This window comes from Artemia franciscana, chromosome 9 (assembly GCF_032884065.1).
Source record: "Artemia franciscana chromosome 9, ASM3288406v1, whole genome shotgun sequence".
NCBI classification, from domain to species: Eukaryota; Metazoa; Arthropoda; class Branchiopoda; order Anostraca; family Artemiidae; genus Artemia; species Artemia franciscana.
The window spans coordinates 29,460,581-29,478,895 of record NC_088871.1 but is presented as its reverse complement, the minus strand read 5'-3'; the positions used below and the strand labels follow the sequence as shown (position 1 = coordinate 29,478,895).

Here is an 18,315-nt window from a genome sequence, read left to right as displayed (position 1 = left end):
CAGATCGCATGTTGGTCCCTAAAATATGCATGGGGATACTTCTTAGCGATTTCAATTTCAATAAAAAGGATTTTATAACTCACACACAACAATTCAAAATAAGAAGAAACAGTTCTGATCAGAGTGAGTAAAAATCAGATGAAAAATTCTAGTTTAATTATATCTACATCTCCTTAAAGGAGTGTATTTACTGTCAAAAGCATCTATTTACTGTAGTCTCATGTGATAAAACTAACTAGAAACCTTATAGCCTAAATCTTGTTCTAAAATTACAAACATTTCAATGACATCTGTATAAAATGATTTGTTTCCTGCATATCAAATTTTGGGTTAAAGATTTTCTGTTGTTTCTATTATTGACTTACCAGTAAAGTTAACATACTAATTGATGCCGTTTTTTAAGCTCTTTACAAATATAATGATCACTTTTATCACAAATTCAAATTTAGCCCTTTTTGACCTCTTTTTTCTTGTTCTAAAATAACAAATATTTCAGTGACATCTGTATAAAATGATTTGTTTCCTGCATATTAAATTTTTGGTTAAATTCTAGACAAGCTACTTTTTATGGTAAATTTTTTGTTGGGTAAAATTCTAGTTAATTGACTTCTTGCTAACTTGTAAAAGGGTTTAGGTTAGGAAAATGAAACTTTTAGGATGGGTCTACAGGCTAATGTATGTCCTGGGAAGGTATTATAAAGTACCCACCTCCACTCCTTTTTTGTCTAGAAGGCCCTGAAGTTTGCCTACATGACAGGTCCATACCTATTGAAATTTTGACAAAATGACACTTTACTTTAATTTTCAGTTACTAGTTGCTTTTTCTCTGCCTTTAGCTCTGAAAATGCAATTCCTGTTATTTGAGTAGCCTAGAATTTGGAGCCATATCAATGTTTTTTTTTCAAAATTTAGGAAATGTATTTGCATAGGCTATCTTTAAAACCTTATAAAACAGAATTGAGCAAAGTTATGAAGCTGAAAACAATTTTGTTGTACTTCAATTAAGCAGAAAATCTATTTTGCAAGGTTTCACTTTTATAACACATATATTTTTAGAGGTCATTAAAGGTCAGGGCCCTCCAGAGGGAGAAGGAGTAGAGGTAGTTGCTTCAAAATACCTTCCCAGGACATACTTTGGCCTGTAGACCCATCCCTGAAAGTTTCATTTTCCTAACCTAAACCCTTTCTGAGATAGCAAGAAGTCAATTAACTAGAATTTAACCTTTTGTTGTTTATATTATTTACTTACCAGTAAAGTGAACATACTAACTGATGGTGTTTTTTCAGCTCTTTATAAATATAATAATCACTTCTATCACAAATTGAAATTTAAGCCCTTTTTGAGCTCTTGAAAATGATCAAAATATTTATAGTTTTTTGGGTATAAAAACACTTAAAATATTGGTTTTAAACTTACTGTTTTATTATGAATCCATTTAGCCTATGAATTTTATATAATTTAATAAGGTAAATGTTTACTTTTGTTTTAAGTGCTCTAAAGTGCATATTACTGCATATAGCAAGATTCCGATGATTGCGTATTGTTTCTGTCATTATTAAAGAAGCACATCCATTTTTTAGGTTTCTAAAACCCCCTCCAACAAGACTAAAAATGCAGAAAGTGGGCTTGCTAACAGGTAAAATTACCTGTAGAGCAAAGCATATTAGTCCATGAGCCATGCAGGCAGCAGGGCAAGGTCTGTATTCTATATTTATTCAACAAAGAGTGATAAAACTAAAAAAACAAGGATTATTAAATAAATATAGAATACTGACCTCACCCTGCTGCCTCCAGGGCTCATGGACTAGTACACTTTACTCTATAGGTAATGTTACCTGTAAGCAAGCATGCTTTATGCATTTTTAGTTTGCCCATTGGAGGAGGAGGGTCAACAAGAAATGGATATGCTTCTAGAAATTAGCTTTTCTAAGTGCTCTAAACCAGAAACTATGCTGTTTGCAGCATAGTTCCCAGTTTAAAGCACTTAGAACAACAGTAAACATTTACCTTTATTAAATTTAATATATTTATAAATTATAAATTTATATTTTATCAAGAGCTTGAAAAGTAGGCTACTTAAATTTGACTTTGCAGTAGAAGCAATTATTATACTTATAAAGAAAAAAAGGCATCAATTGGTATGTTAACATTATTAGTAAGTCAATAATATGAACAACAAAAATACACCCTTTTTGCTATCTTAGAAAGAGGTTAAGTTACAAAACCAAAACTCAAAGATACATCCACAGAATAAAGATGTGACAAGAAGGTACTGATCAAAAGTACTGCATCATATTTAATCTAATAATGCTAGCAGAGCATAGTATTCAAAGTCTGAAGAATACTGTATATAGATTACTGCTGTTTCTTTATTGCTGAAGTTGTACAGTCCAATGCCATTGGTATTATACAAATAATGCTTACCCAACTGCATGCTTGATACTCATTGATCAATGTACTACAGCTATAGAAAGGACCACTTGATTTTCTGGTAGAACAATATTGATTGGCAGCCTGGAAGTCACATGCATTATAATGCTGTAATATTAGATTTGCCCTAATCTAATCCCCAAAATAAACAAAGAGTTGCTGCTACATTGTAGTGTGGCTGTTTTTTACCTTCCCCTATCTGCCTTAACTGTATGTACATCCTGAAAGCTACCAGCCCTTTTATAATTCTTTCAACTGACAAGTAAACAGTTTTGAGAGAATTTTGCTATTTTTGCAAGATTTGGTCAAGTATTCATTTCAGTGGAAGAGCAGTTGAGTAAGTAAACAATTGACCATAAGGATGAAGGATAACAACAATGTAAAAGTAAATTTTCACATAACAACATTGAAACTCACCCTTTAGTTTGAAGAAGTTTTAGAAAGCAGCAACATGAGAAGAGATGCATCTCTTCTTGCTGAAGAAAAGAGATGCATACATCTTGTGAGAAGAGATATTTCAATAGGGATACATTACCTGGTAAAAAAAAGAATATCACAAACAAAAACAGCTTTTTTTTGTAGTTGCTCTTTTTTAGAGTTTTGGTTCCTGTTTGGTTGAGTTACTTCAGTTTATTACCACAAATTGTTTGATCATTCTTTGAGCACAGATACTGGGTAGCAGAGTAAGAAATAAAGACCAACCACTAGTCAAACAAATGTTTCTAGAAATAATATAAAACTTTACAAGAAAATAATCTGGAGATAATGACCAAATTTTTACTTTCAGCTATAATATACAATTTTTTATGAATCATGTTTTGGGGTTGCTTCTGTTTTAATCAACTATTCCCTGATTTTGAATATGATCTATAGCTTAATTTTGTCTCATTAAGAGGGGCAAAGGGGAGGGGCTGCAATTTTTATGGTAAGAAAATTATGGTCTGGAAAAGCTTTGAAAGGCAAGTCAATTCTACCACAGTTTTTTTGGCACTTGGTATCTACCAAGTGACATATAGTGATTGCAAATTCTGTTGGTTGATCTGTTGGTCCTGGTTTTGCTAGTTTATGCACTTAAAGGGAAGCTAGGATGATGAAATTTGGCAGGCATATCAGGAACCAGAACATATTAAATTAGAAATTGTTGCTTCGCTGATTTGACCATCTGGGGGGGGGGAGAGTGGGGGGATGGTTAAATTGAAAAAAATAGAAAAAATGAGGTATTTTTAACTTACAAACGGGTAATCGGATCTTAAGGAAATTCCATATTTAGAAGGATATTGTGTCTCAGAGATCTCATTTTAAATCCCGACTGGATCTGGTGACACGGGGGGGGGAACCTAAAATCTTGGAAAATGCTTAGAGTGGAGGGATTGGGATGAAACTTGGGAAAAATAAGCACAAGCCCTAGATACAAGATTGACATAACCGGAACGGATCCGCTCTATTTGGGGGAGTTGGGGGGGAGAGTTAATTCTGAAAAATTAGAAAAAAGAGGTATTTTTAACTTACAAAGGAGTGATCAGATCTTGATGAAGTTTCATATTTAGAAGGATCTCGTACCTCAGATTTCTTATTTTAAATCCTGACCAGATCCAGCTTCATTGGGGGGGGGGGGAACCGGAAAATGTTTTCCAAACACTGGGGGGAGTGTTAGTTCTTAAAAATTAGAAAAATGAGGTATTTTTGACTTACAAAGGAGTGATCGGATCTTAATGAAATTTTATATTTAGAAGGACCTCGTAACTCAAATCTCTTATTTTAAATCTCAACCAGATCCAGTGTCATTGGGGGGGGGGGACCCGAAATCTTGGAAAACATTTAAAGCAGAGAGATCAGGATGAAACTTGGTGGGAAGAATAAAAACATGTCTAAGATTATGTGACTGACATCACGGCACTGGATCTGCTCTCTTTGACGGAGTCGGGGGGGGGGGTGATTTGGAAAAATTAGCAACAATGAGGTATTTGTAACTCGGGTGATCAGATCTTAATGAAATTTGATATTTAGAACGATCTTGTGCTTTAGAGCTCTTATTGTAAATCCCGACCAGATCCAGTGGCATTAGGGAGAGTTGGAGAAGGAAACCGGAATTCTTAGAAAGCATGAAAATTGAGGTATCTTTACCTTATGGATGGGTGATCGGATCTTAATGAAACTTGATATATAGAAGGATTTTATGTCTCAGATGCTCCATTTTCAATTCGTATCGGATCCGGGGACATGGGGACTGGAGGGATGAAACAGAAATCTTGGAAAACACTTAGAGTGGACAGATCGGGATGAAACTTGATGGGAAGAATAAGCACAAGTTATAGATACGTGATTGACATAATTGGAACGGATCTGTTCTCTTTGGAGGGGTGTTAATTTGGAAAAATTAGAAAAAACTGAGGTATTTTCAAACAGTTCGTGGTAATGAACTGTAGTAAGGAGCAACCCAGCTCAATAGTAACCAAAACTCTAAAAAATGGAATTTTGATACCAATACCTACATCAAAAGAATCGCAATTTAATGCTGATTTTAAATTTATAAGTTTCATCAAGTTTAGTCTTACCCATCAAAAGTTACGAGCCTGAGAAAATTTGCGTTATTTTAGAAAATAGGGGGAAACGCCCCCTAGAAGTCATAGAATCTTAACAAAAATCACACCATCAGATTCAGCGTATCAGAGAACCCTACTGTAGAAGTTTCAAGCTCCTATCTACAAAAATGTGGAATTTTGTATTTTTTGCCAGAAGGCAGATCATGGATGCCTGTTTATTTGTTTTTTTTTTGTTTTTTTTTCCCCAGGGGTGATCGTATCGACCCAGTTGTCCTAGAATGTTGCAAGAGGGCTCATTCTAACGGAAATGAAAAGTTCTAGTGCCCTTTTTAAGTGACCAAAAAATTGGAGGGCACCTAGGCCCCCTCCCACGCTAATTATTTTACCAAAGGCAACGGATCAAAATTCTGAGATAGCCATTTTATTCAGCGTAGTCGAAAAACCTTATAACTATGTCTTTGGGGACGACTTACTCCCCCACAGTCCCCATGGGAGGGGCTGCAAGTTACAAACTTTGACCAATGCTTACATATAGTAATGGTTATTGGGAAGTGTAAAGGCGTTTTCAGGAGGATTTTTTTGGTTGGGGGAGGGGTTGAGAAGAGGGGGATATGCTGGGGGAACTTTCGATCGATAATTTGTCATGGGGGAAGAAAATCTCCATGAAGGGAGCGCAGGATTTACTAGCATTATTTAAAAACACAATGAAAAAATAAATATGAAAAAGTTCTTTCGGCTGGAAGTAAGGAACAGCATTAAAACTTGAAACAAACAGAAATTATTACCCATTTGAGGGGCTCACCTCCTCCTAATACCTCGCTCTTTACGTTAAAGTATTTTTAGTAATTTCAACTATTTATTCTACGGCTTTTGTGATTCTGGGGTCATTCTTAATGAATTGGGACAAAATTTAAGCTTTAGTGTAAAGAACGAGGATCTGACAAGGGGGCGAACCCCCTCATATATGTAATAAAAATATGAGAATACAAAAGTTCTTTACGTAAGCTAATTTATAAGTTACGTAAATCTTTTACTAATAAAAATATTCGGAAAAATTAAAAATTCTAGTTGCCTTGTTAATTAACCAAAAAATCGGAGGGCAACTGGGCTTCCTCCCCCGCTCTTTTTTTCTCAAAATCATTCGATCAAAAGTATGAGAAAGCCGTTTAGCCAAAAAAAAAAAAAAAAAAAAAAAAAAAAAAATGCAAATTTCGTTTTAATTATTCCTCTGCGGAGAGCCAAAATCAAAACATGCATTGATTCAAAAACGTTCAGAAATTAAATAAAAAAAACAAGTTTTTTTAACTGAAAGTAAGGAGCGACATTAAAACTTAAAACGAACAGAAATTACTTCGTATATGAAAGAGGCTGCTTCCTCATCAACGCCCCGCTCTTTACGCTAAAGTTTTATACTATTTTAAAAAGAAGAATTGAGAGACAGAGTCAAACTTTAGCGTAAAGAGCGGGGCGTTGATGAGGAAGCAGCCTCTTTCATATACGAAGTAATTTCTGTTCGTTTTAAGTTTTAATGTCGCTCCTTACTTTCAGTTAAAAAAACTTGTTTTTTTTTATTTAATTAACTTAAGAATTGATGACTGGATAAAAAGACTAATGACTAATGAAAAAGAGAAAGGCCGAATTCCAAGCAGAGCTCCGTCGTCATAATAACCTGGTCATAGAAGAAGCTTCTTCAAACATTGATAACGACAAGGACAAGAATCTCCTTTGGAATGTTCTCCGAGGCAATAGGCGGATTAACATGCCTGATACTAATTCCACACCATTGCTAAAAGAGTGGGAAAATTATTTTTCTAAGTTGTCGACTTCGTACGATTCTAACAGTGTTGTGTTGCAATTAGATGAAAGGTTGAAGAATTTTTCAACTGATTACAAGATTTCTGAGGATATGTTACATGGAGCAATCAAAACGTTAAAGGCGCAGTCGGCTAAGGATCATGATGGCTTATGTGCTAATCACCTCAAACTTGCTCCTTCTTCTTTTCTTATTACTCTACTGGCATTTTTCAACCTCTTACTTACTACTGGTTTAGTACCATCGTCATTCTATATTGGCATAGTTACGCCTATTCCTAAGAGCGGGAAAAAAGACTTGTCATCTTGTAGTTCCTGGAGGCCAATTACTAGGGTTTCTATGATTGGGAAAGTGTTTGAGTTGTGTTTGAAGGACCTTCTTGAAATTCTTGACACTGGTTCTAATCAAGTTGGTTTCAAGAGAGGTTTGGGATGTGACCATGCCCATGCATCTTTCAGCAAAGTTATTGAAGAAGCGAGAATCTCTGGTCAACCACTATACGCCCTCTTGATTGATATCAAAGGGGCCTTTGATAACATTTCTCATGCATCCGCTCTGCTCACTTTAATCCATGCTGGATTGCCCCTAGCTGTCATACGAGTCCTTCGCTCTTGGTATTCTGATTTAAAGATCCGTATCTGTCCGAGTTCGTCTTCATCTCAGTCCAAATTAATTCAAGTGGGTAGAGGAATTAGACAAGGAGGAATTATTTCTCCCTATATATTCAATTCTTGTTTAGCTACTGCCCTTAATTCTCTTTCCTGCTCGTTTGTTTCATTATCTCGAAATCTGTCTTACATTGCATATGCTGATGACATTATCCTTCTAAGCCGGTCCAAGTCTAGTCTTGTTTCTAATTTTAATATTTTAATTAATTGTTTAGAAGGTTTGGGCCTTTCTATCAGTTTTGAAAAATGTCAATTTTTTGTTGTAAATTGTTTAGAGGATAATGTCAGGGCGACTCTCGATTGCGGCAATGGTGTTATTTTTCAGTCGTCGCCAATAGTCACTTATTTGGGATTACCTTATGCTGCTTCGAAAAGAGATTTCAAACCAGTCCTGGTTCAGCATGTTCAGATGAAACTACGCAAGGCTTTTGTCTTTTAATTCGTTTTCGGGGTCTTTACCGTCAGGACGTCCTTGGTCGTATGTATAGCGCTGTTGCTCTGCCTCACGTATTGTTCCCGTCCCTCCTCTTCCGAAATTTCAGACCTTCTGATCTTTCGCCTATTAAAGTTTCTTATTTTAAATTGTGTAAATTTTTACTTGGTTTCCCCCTTTCTTTTAGCAACACTGAGATTGTTTTAAAGCTTAATGTGAAGGATCCTGTTGTCTGTATAAAGAAATAATCTAAAACATTTGAAGATAGGGCGAAAATTAACCTTTTAGGCGACAATTTATTTCCGTTTTTTAGTAACAGTTCTGGCTCTTTATGATTTATAGGCTAATCTATTTAGCAAGTGTTTTTGTATCTTTTTTTTAAGTGTTGGATGAATATTTGATAGGTTTTGATTGTAAGTGTTATCATTTGTTTTTTCTTTTTATTATATTGTAGCGTACTCCTCATTTTTTTAGGGAAATAAAGAAAATAAATAAATAAATGACATTTGATATAGAATGACATAGAAGGAACTCATGTCTCAGATCTCTTATTTCAAGTCCCGACCAGATCTGTTGCCATTGGGGGGAGTTGGAGGGGAAACCAGAAATCTTTGAAAACGTTTAGAGTGGAGAAATTGGGATGAAACTTGCTGGGTAGAATAAGCAAATGTCATGAATATGTGATTGACGTAACCATACTGGATCCGCTGTATTTGGGGGAGTTAGGGGATTAGGTTCAGTGCTTTGGCAAGTTTGGTGTTTCTGGACGTGCTTGGACAATGAAAATTGGTAGGAGTGTCAGGGAGCTGCAAGAATTGACTTGATGAAGTCGTTTTCCCGATTCGACCATCTGGGGGGCTGAAGGGAGAAAAAGATCTTGATATTTAGAAGGACCTCGTGACTCAGAGCTCTTATTTTAAATCCCGACCTGCATTAAGCCTCTGATTTTCCTTTTGAATCAATTTATTGATTCTTAGAATTTTGCTAGAGCTCATACCATATGAGCTCTTGGCTCTTCTGGCCTTGTCACAAGTGCCATATGAGCTCTTAGCTCTTGTTTTTTTTTAATTCTATTGTTTTTTTATCTCAGGATTAGCCTTCATACAGGGTTCATAATTTCTCAACCATTAGAAGCTGTGGAGGTAGGCCTGGATATTTAAAAAAAAAAATCAAATGTCCTAATTTTGAGCAGAATATCTATTCTGTAAAACTTCATTCACTTACTTAAGAACTTTCCTAGACCATAAAATAAACCTGACAGCAGTTAAACCACTCAATCAAGCATGGAAGCCAGCCAAAATATTTCAGGTGGGCACCAGAGTAGCAATGGTGAGGGGAGGAGGGGGAGGAGAACACATTTAAAGATAAAAGGCTATATGCAAAATAAAATTCTCAAGAAAAAAAGAAAAGTACATAATTTTTGCATACCAAATGAAGCAAAGTTCAAAAAGTGTGATGGTTGAGATTCCTGGCAAAAAGATCAATTCTTTTAATTAGTACTTGTGTATTATACCACTAATACTCAAGAAGTGAAGTTTTGAATACTCAAGAGAAAGTGATGGATGCTGTGATGTTCTTGTAAAAAGCATAGTGTTTTGTCTCAGCAAAGGGAAGCTCTTTGACAGATTTTTTTTTGTTGTTGCCAAAGATGCGTTTCAACTTCCCCTTCTCCTCATTCTTTCTCACTTTCACAAAACTAAGGTTCCAGGGATACTGGACTTTACCTCAACCCAGTCTTAGTCAAACAGTTCGTGGTAACAAACTGTAGTAAGGAGTGACCCGGCTCAATAGTAAACAAAACTTTAAAATCGGAATTTTGATACTAAAAGATACATCAAAAGAATCGGATTTTCATGCTGATTTCAAATATATAAGTTTCATCAAATTTAGTCTTTGTCATCAAAAGTTAAGAGCCTGAGAAAATTTACCTTATTTTGGAAAATAGGGGGAAATACCCCCTAAAAGCTATAGAATCTTAACGAAAATCACATCATCGCATTCAGCGTATCAGAGAACCCTATATTAAAAATTTCAAGCTCCTATCTACAAAAATGTGGAATTTCGTATTTTTTGCCAGAAGACAGATCACGGGTGCGTGTTTATTTGTTTGTTTGCTTTTTTTTTCTTTTTCTCAGGGGTCATTGTATCGACCAAGTGGTCCTAGAATGTCGCAAGAGGGCTCATTCTAATGGAAATGAAAAGTTCTAGTGCCCTTTTTAAGTGACCGAGAAAATTGGAGAGCACCTAGGCCCCATCCCACGCTCATTTTCTCCCAAAGTCAACGGATCAAAATTTTGAGATAGCCATTTTGTTCCGCATAGTCGAAAACCATAAAAATATGTCTTTGGGGATGACTTACTCCCCCACAGTCCCTGGGGGAGGGGCTGCAAGTTACAAACTTTGACCAGTGTTTACATACAGTTATGGTTATTGGGAAGTGTACAGACGTTTTCAGGGGGTTCTTTTAGGTTGGGGGTTGAGTTGAGGGGAGGGGGCTATGTGGGAGGATCTTTCCTTGGAGGAATATGTCATGGGGGAAGAGAAAATCAATGAAAAGAGCGTAGGATTTTCTAGCATTACTATAAAAAAACAATGAAAAAATAAACATGAAAAAGTTTTTTTCAATTGAAAGCAAGGAGTAGCATTAAAACTTAAAACAAACAGAGATTATTAAGTATATGAGGGGTTCTAAAAATACTTTAGCATAAAGAGCGAGGTATTTAGAAGGAGATAAATACATCGCTCTTTATGCTAAAGTATTTTTAGTAATTTCAACTACTTATTCCATGACCTTTCTGATTCAGGGGTCATTCTTAAAGAATTGGGACAAAACTTAAGATTTAGTATAAAGAGCGAGGTATTAACGAGAGGACATACCCCCTCATATACATAATAAAAATATAAGAGTATCAAAGTTTGTTACGTAAGTTAATTCTTAAGTTACGTTTATTTTTTTACTAATAAAAACGTTCGTTAAAAATTAGAAGTTCTAGTTACCTTTTTAAGTAACCGAAAAATTAGAGGGCAACTACGCCTCCTTCCCCACCCCTTATTTCTCAAAATCGTCTGAACAAAATTAAGAGAAAGTCATTTAGCCAAAAAAAGAATTAGTATGTGAATTTCATTTTAATAATTTATTTGCGGAGAGCCAAAATCAAACATGCATTAATTCAAATACGTTCAGAAATTAAATATAAAAAAAAACTAGTTTTTTTTTTAACTGAAAGTAAGGAGCAACATTAAAACTTAAAACGAATAGAAATTACTCCGTATATGAAATGGGTTTTCCCCTCCGCAATCCCTCGCTCTTTACGCTAAAGTTTAACTCTTTGCCACAATTCTAATTTTTAAAACAATTAAAAACTTCAGCGTAAAAAGCGAGGCGTCGAGGAGGGGACAACCCATTTCATATATGGAGTAATTTCTGTTCGTTTTAAGTTTTAATGTCGCTCCTTACTTTCAGTTAAAAAAACTAGATTTTTTTATTTAATTTGTTACCAAGGTGCGATGCTATAAATGTTTTGCCATGGGCTAAGTTTAATATACACCTGCAGGCTGAACCTCTCCCCCAACCCCATTCCTTCTCAAAGCTTTGAGCCCCAGACAACTATTTTGACCTTAAACATATAGTTTCATGTTCATCAGTGCAGAAATGACGTATCTAATCACATTTGCTGGTATTTACTCAATCAATATTTTTTGTTTCAACCTAAAAAAACTCAAATTTGTGAAAGAGCTAGAGTGGCAAACTTTTCGGATTCATATGTTTTTGGTTGGGTAGTAAAAGAATCATTTGTATAACAATTTGTTTGGGGTTGACCCTTTTTTATAGTTTTCATAAACTAATTTTTTTGTGCTTTTTTATTTAGAAATTGTTCACAGTTGATTTTACAATCTGTATGAAAATGGAAGGAAACAAGAAAATCTTGTTAATAGAAGTTTTTTCATGTCATAAAGAAAGAGATTACTATTATGGTGTTGTCTTGTACTTTTGTCTATAGACTAGGGCACATTTGGTTCCATTAGGAGAGGGGACTGTACACTTGTAACTGCAATAACCATTATATCTGAAAACAGTCTTTATTGGGGAATCAAATTGTACTACTCTTCTGTTATTATAGTGTTTCCTTTGGTATAGATTGTAGACAAGAATATTACCAATTTAAGCAGGATTTTAAGCCAAACTAGGATATTAAATTTTTTGTTGGTGGGAGGTGTAAGGGGTATTAACAATTGTTTGGTAAACAGTGTACAATGGCTTAAGGTACCCATTTGAAAATTTCAAGCAGTGTTGAGGTGGGGGGGGGGGCTGGAGGTAGGTGGACATTGAAACAATAACTTGGATAGAAAGTAGAGCTAAATCCTAAGACACAGCATGGGTCCAGGCCACCAGAGTATCATGGAATAATATTTTAAAATGGCTTGGGAATGGAATTGAAACTTTAAGGTCTATAGGAGAAGGAAAGGGGAGAGAGATTTCAAATTCTGCTTTTGGGAGGGGGGTGTTTTGTCTTCAATCCAACTAAACGCTTTAGCACTGTAAACATCTATGATAATTAGACTTCATTCACGTCTTAGTAGCAAAGTAAACCAAAAGACACTATGTGGTATGATTTTATCAGGGTAGCATATTTGTAATGGCTCTGGAATGGCTTGGGGCATCAAGTTGAAGGTTTCAGGGAGTGTTAAGGGGACCAAATATATTTAAAGTTTAAGTTTGCAGTCAAGAGGGTTAAAATTATTTATCTTTGATTCGCCTAAACATTTTCCTCTATAAGCCTCTATCAAAATAGTATATCTGCATTAACCCAGGTGAAACATTATCTATTGCTCTCAGGGTAGCATATTTGTAATGGCTCTGGAATAGCTTGGGGCATCAAGTTGAAGCTTTTAGGGAGTGTTAGGGGGACCAAATATATTTAAAGTTTAAGTTTGCAGTCAAGAGGGTTAAAATTATTTATCTTTGACTCACCTAAACATTTTCCTCTATAAGCCTATATCAAAATAGTATATCTGCATTAACCCAGGTGAACATCATCTATTGCTCTCAGGGTAGCATATTTGTAATGGCTCTGGAATGGCTTGGGGCATCAAGTTGAAGCTTTCAGGGAGTGTTAGGGGGACCAAATATATTTAAAGTTTAAGTTTGCAGTCAAGAGGGTTAAAATTATTTATCTTTGATTCGCCTAAACATTTTCCTCTATAAGCCTCTATCAAAATAGTATATCTGCATTAACCCAGGTGAAACATTATCTATTGCTCTCAGGGATAACACACCAACATAGGGATAATGATGAACTTTTGATTTTTTTTTGGGGGGGGGGGAGGACGGTGGTAATAGGAATTAGCATTTTGTATTTGGAAGGAGGGATGATAGAGCCACAAAAATGACTTTCTGATCCACCAAAACGTTTTTTTACAATTAGCCATAATTGAACTTTGAATCTATTCACAGTTAAGTAGTTAGGTAGTATATTCAATAGATAGTATATAGTGATAATAACATATAGTATTGGTAATATTCTGAGAATGTCTATTGAGATTTAGTTCAAATTGTCAGGGAGTTTTTTAGGAGGACAAGGGAATTCGAAGTTTATGTTTAAGGAGAGACATTAGAGTAGTACAAAATATTTGTTGCCTGAATAAGAATTTATCCGAAAAAGAACTAATAATTTTTTTATTGAAAGCTTGAAACTTGTAAAAGTAAGCTATTAAGTCAAGGGATCCTCATGGAGAGGAAAAAACTTGAAAAAAATTATTGCAAGTGAAAATGAACCCAAAACTCATTTATTGGTCACAAAGGACTTGTAATACTTTAAGGACATCAAAAACTGTTATGCTCAAAATTGCTTGATCATTCAGACCAAAAAACACTCAGACTAAATTTGGAATGAAAAAAAACACGAAAAACTGTTCTTATGTGTCTTCTTTCTAATCAGCTTTGACATGACATTCTGAAGTTTTATGGCCAGGTAGACCATTATGCATTTCTTCTGCATCAATTTATGATCCCTGAAAATTGGCCTAATTGGCAGAAAACGATCAGAATTACTGCTTTGCGGATTATTCAAGATATATTTGCAAAACTAGCTCAAATTAACTAAGCTGTAATATTTACCTGGTTTTATAAAATTCTTAAAGCTAATGTTTTAGTGAAAACACAAAACCTAACTTAGGTTATATAGTAATATTCCTTTAAATAGAAATTTAGGGGAGTACTTAGTCAATGCTTTAAGCACAAATTTGATTAATAATGACTGAGCAAATTATACTAAAAAACCAATATCCAATGCCAATGAACCTTGTTACAAAAAGGCTTTTTAGGTTATCTGCTAAAAAGGCAAGAATTGCATTAGAAACATATTTTTTAATTTGTACCTTAAATGGATGAATTGCCTTATTTTGTATAGCATCATCTTTGGTCCTGGTTGAACTTTGCTGAAGTAGTGATTCTAGGGCTGTTTTAGTTTTTCAATTTTAGTTTCAACGATCCCTTTTTATTTTAAGTTTCATTAAATTTATGTATATGCATATATATATACATATATATATATAAATTGCTGCTGACAGCTCTTAAATATAGAGCCAAAACATTCATAATGTTTAAAAAAATTTAACTATCTCAGGTAAATTCCCTGTATTTTACTAGTTAGTATTTGTTATATTTTATGATGGAAAGGCAGTGTAGTCTTCGTTGTTTTTTTGCAAATGACACTCAAATTATTTAGTGGTTATAAGAGGGAAGGAGGGAGGAGGGGGATAGCATCACTCTTACCTGTAAGTATTGAGATTTTTTTGTTCCATTGTTGTTTATATTATGACAAATAAATAGACACTGCTCAAAACACATGTTATTTTTAGTAAAGTGCAATTCATCATGTGACCTTTAGAAGGTTTAGGCTTTGGCACTTAGTTGCCCTCCAATTTCTTTCAGCTCTTAGAAGGAGTAGAAAAATTTACAATTTTCAAATAAATGAGAGTTCTTCTGAAATACTATGACTGCTTGTTTGTTACAATTACTACAAGTTAAAACATATATATATATATATATATATATATATATATATATATATATATATATATATATATATATATATATATATATATATATATATATATATATATATGTATATATATATAACAATAAATACAAAATATATGAATATACAACCATGACATTAATTATGCAAGTTTTCTATTTCCCTTGTCAGTGGTTCTTGACCATCCAAATTTGATGCAGTATTTTTCTTTAAGGCTGGATCCCTTTTTGAGGAGGTGTCTCCCCTTTTTGTGAAATTGTATAAATTTACTTATGCTAATAGCCTTTAATGGGAAATTTAAATTTAAAATATACTACATATGTGAAATCAGCTTACAATGTAGAATCTTTTCATGTATGTGTTGCTTCTAGCCTTCTATTCCATAGAGTTTTGGTTACTATATCCGTGAGATGCTCTTTACTCGCAATTTGTTGCAACAAGCTGCTGGCTTCCTCAAACTAGTAGAACAGCAGATTTTTTTTTCAATTTTGATGGTCTCTTCTAGCTACTGCTGCTTGGTGGTAATGCTTACTACTTGCTTGTATATTATATATTGTTGTAGATTTTAAACTGTTTTTGCTAGGACGTTGGATCTAGATCATTCACATGATGTAGATCCATTTCGCCTTTTCTATTATAGAGCTACAGGTTTTTTTTTTTCACGTAGCATTACAGTGATGAAGCTCTAATTGCCTTGCCTTACCCGAATTCTAGAAATGTTTGATTGATTTAGCTTTTATTCTGGCCCTACCTCTGGATGATAATTATTTGCAAAGGAATTAAAGGTAAACATACATGTTTGAAAAATCCTTTCAAATACAATATTTTCACTATTCTTTTTTTCAGTCTTGCAAGCTGCTTATACCTGAAAGTTTCAGTGAATTCTACTGCTTAAAATGTTTGGCAACACTGGAGGATCCCAACCTAGCACAGGTATATATTTCTATTATCGACTTGATCTAACTCATTTGTATGCTGAAAGTTTGCAGTATGTTTGACTACAAAAACCAAGGTTTATTGGTTTTTTATTGTGATGTATGTTTTTGTTTTTTAAATCACAATTTGGTACTTTTTATTGTGTTTAACACTTCGCTGGCTCAGTGAAAATCGAGTCTCAGTAAAGAAGACACACTCTTAAAATATGATACCTGCATTTATACATCTTAATAATCAGAGTCAGTGTAATAATATTGACTTTGAGAAGATCAATATGTCTCGCTTTTATCTGCCTTGACGTGTCTCATGGTCCTAGAAGCGTGAGAAAGGGTTCATTTAATCAAAAAGTTAAAGTTCTAGCGCCTTTTTTAAAAGTCAAAACTAGCTAGTAAGTATGGTAGCAATAGCTTAATAGATGATGAGGTAAAAACTAAATCTCCCTTCCATATTCTATTTTACCCTTTGGATCAACCCTTCCCTACTCCCCTGGCATCAGATCAAAATTTTAAGCAGCTGTTTCATTCTGGATGGCCAGAAAGTCCAAAAAACCTGCTTGAGGGGGGGGCATGGCCCACGTGGTCCAGAGAGCGTCCTGAATTATAAAAACATGCCATTCTTGACAGATATATTTTTAGCAGAAAGGGGGCCTGTTTCACCTTGTTAAACCTGTAATCAAGCAAAGAATTTAATATGTATGATTGAGGTGCATGCTGGTCCCATAACCTCTCAATACTACCAGCTTTTTTAGCAGAAACATATGCATTTTTTTACCTTTTCAAGCTGCAAATGATTAGGCACAATGTCTCAAATAGGTCCGGAATGAGTGTAAAAACCGGATAAGTTCAAGCTCTGTATCTAAATGAGCCAAGTTCTAGCTACTGACAGACTTGGGACAATAATAAGCCAAATTTTGGTTCGATGTGGAAGCAAGCTTAGTCTTAATGCAGTGCAACCCAGTATATGAAACCCAATTATGAACCCAATGTATAACTCCAATATATGATCCTATAAACCATATAACCCTATATATATAACCCCTATGAACCCAATACATGTGAACGCTATAAACCCAATATATGAAACCCAAGCTGCAGAAGTTTTTTTTTTATATCTTGGAACAGCTCCTGTTTTCTTTTTATTCATATTGTAGAGTAGTAACGAATTGGTTATTTTTAAACGGTATGTATAATATAAGAGTGAAGTTGGGTCTATAAATATTGATTAAAAAAATGTTCTACAAAATAAGTTTTTCTAATAAAAGTAAAAAACTTCTTTTGTTATTAGTATATTTAGTGTCATTTTAAGACATGAAAGAAAAGCTGAAAAATTTCCAAGTTAAAAAAAAAGATGAGCAGAAATATAATAAAGTAATCTATCAATAGTAAAACTACCACAGATCACTATCAATAAATAAGTAAAACCTGAAACAAACAGAAATTACAATAAATAACCAAGTCAAACTCAAGACAAGCAAAACTCAACATGAATAGTGCTGACAACTCCCATGTCTGCTCAAGGCCAGAACATAATTTGCGCTTTACTTAAAAAAAATCCGTTTAAATGTTTTAACTTTTTTATTTTAATAGACCAAAAATTATTAAGCCTTAAAGTGATAAATATCAGCATATGCATATTAAACTGTCAATGTACATTCTTTTGTACTGTTTTGAGTAAAGTGTAAATGGTGTTCAGGCCTTGAGAAGGCATGGGGGTTCTCAGCTCTAAGGATATGCTCTTGACCATCCAAATGCCCGGAGTGTCTTTTGATTTAGTTCAAATTTCCCCTCAATATTCTCTCAAATTTTAACTTTTTAGACTTAGCCATAATAGGGCTAGTATTACGGTAATTGTGGTGGTAGTAAGAGGAGTAGTAGCAGTATGAGTGCTGTATTAGTAGTAGTAGTAACAGTAGTAACAGCAGTATTAATAGAAGTAGTAGCAGGTAGAAGTAGCAATTCCACCATAGCCGGTCCCAAGTCCGGTTGCGAAAGGAAGAGGGTTGGGCGATAGGCTTGCTACCTGTCTTTGCAAAAAGAAATCAGCAACTGAATCGTCGACTTTAGCCTCGGATATGACTACTACTTCCCTAACAACCTGCATCATGCCCCCGGACCCGATTTTTGACTACAAAGCAACAACTGAAGCTCGGATTTTGGAATGTGAGAACGATGAGCCAGATCTCAAAAACTGAACAGATACTGAAAGAAGTGATACAGTACAATATAGACATAACAGCCATTAGTGAAATTAGATGGCTTGGTAGCAGGATGGAGCCCCTACAAGATGGCTACGTCCTCGCATACAGCGGACATGAAAACAGACGCCAAGCAGGTGTGGGTGTACTGATGTCACCCGCAGCTAGGCGAGCGATGCTAAAATGGACACCTGTAAACGAAAGAATTATTTACACACGATTTTGCTCAGCTCATGGAAAACTCTCAATTGTTGCCT

General features: G+C 34.7%; 1 protein-coding gene across 2 annotated transcripts in view; it reads left to right on the top strand.

Annotated features, from left to right (window-relative positions):
• The window catches only part of LOC136031247 (nuclear pore glycoprotein p62-like), a 71,436-nt gene continuing 53,121 nt past the window's right edge, over nt 1-18,315 (top strand). The window contains exons 1-2 of one of the 2 annotated variants that reach the window (XM_065710655.1): nt 1-123; nt 15,775-15,861. In XM_065710655.1, the coding sequence (XP_065566727.1) occupies nt 15,825-15,861 (37 nt within the window). In that variant the 5' untranslated portion in view covers nt 1-123; nt 15,775-15,824. Of the gene's footprint in view, nt 124-424; nt 571-15,774; nt 15,862-18,315 lie in introns of those variants that run through there. The other variant, XM_065710656.1, reaches the window with a different exon arrangement.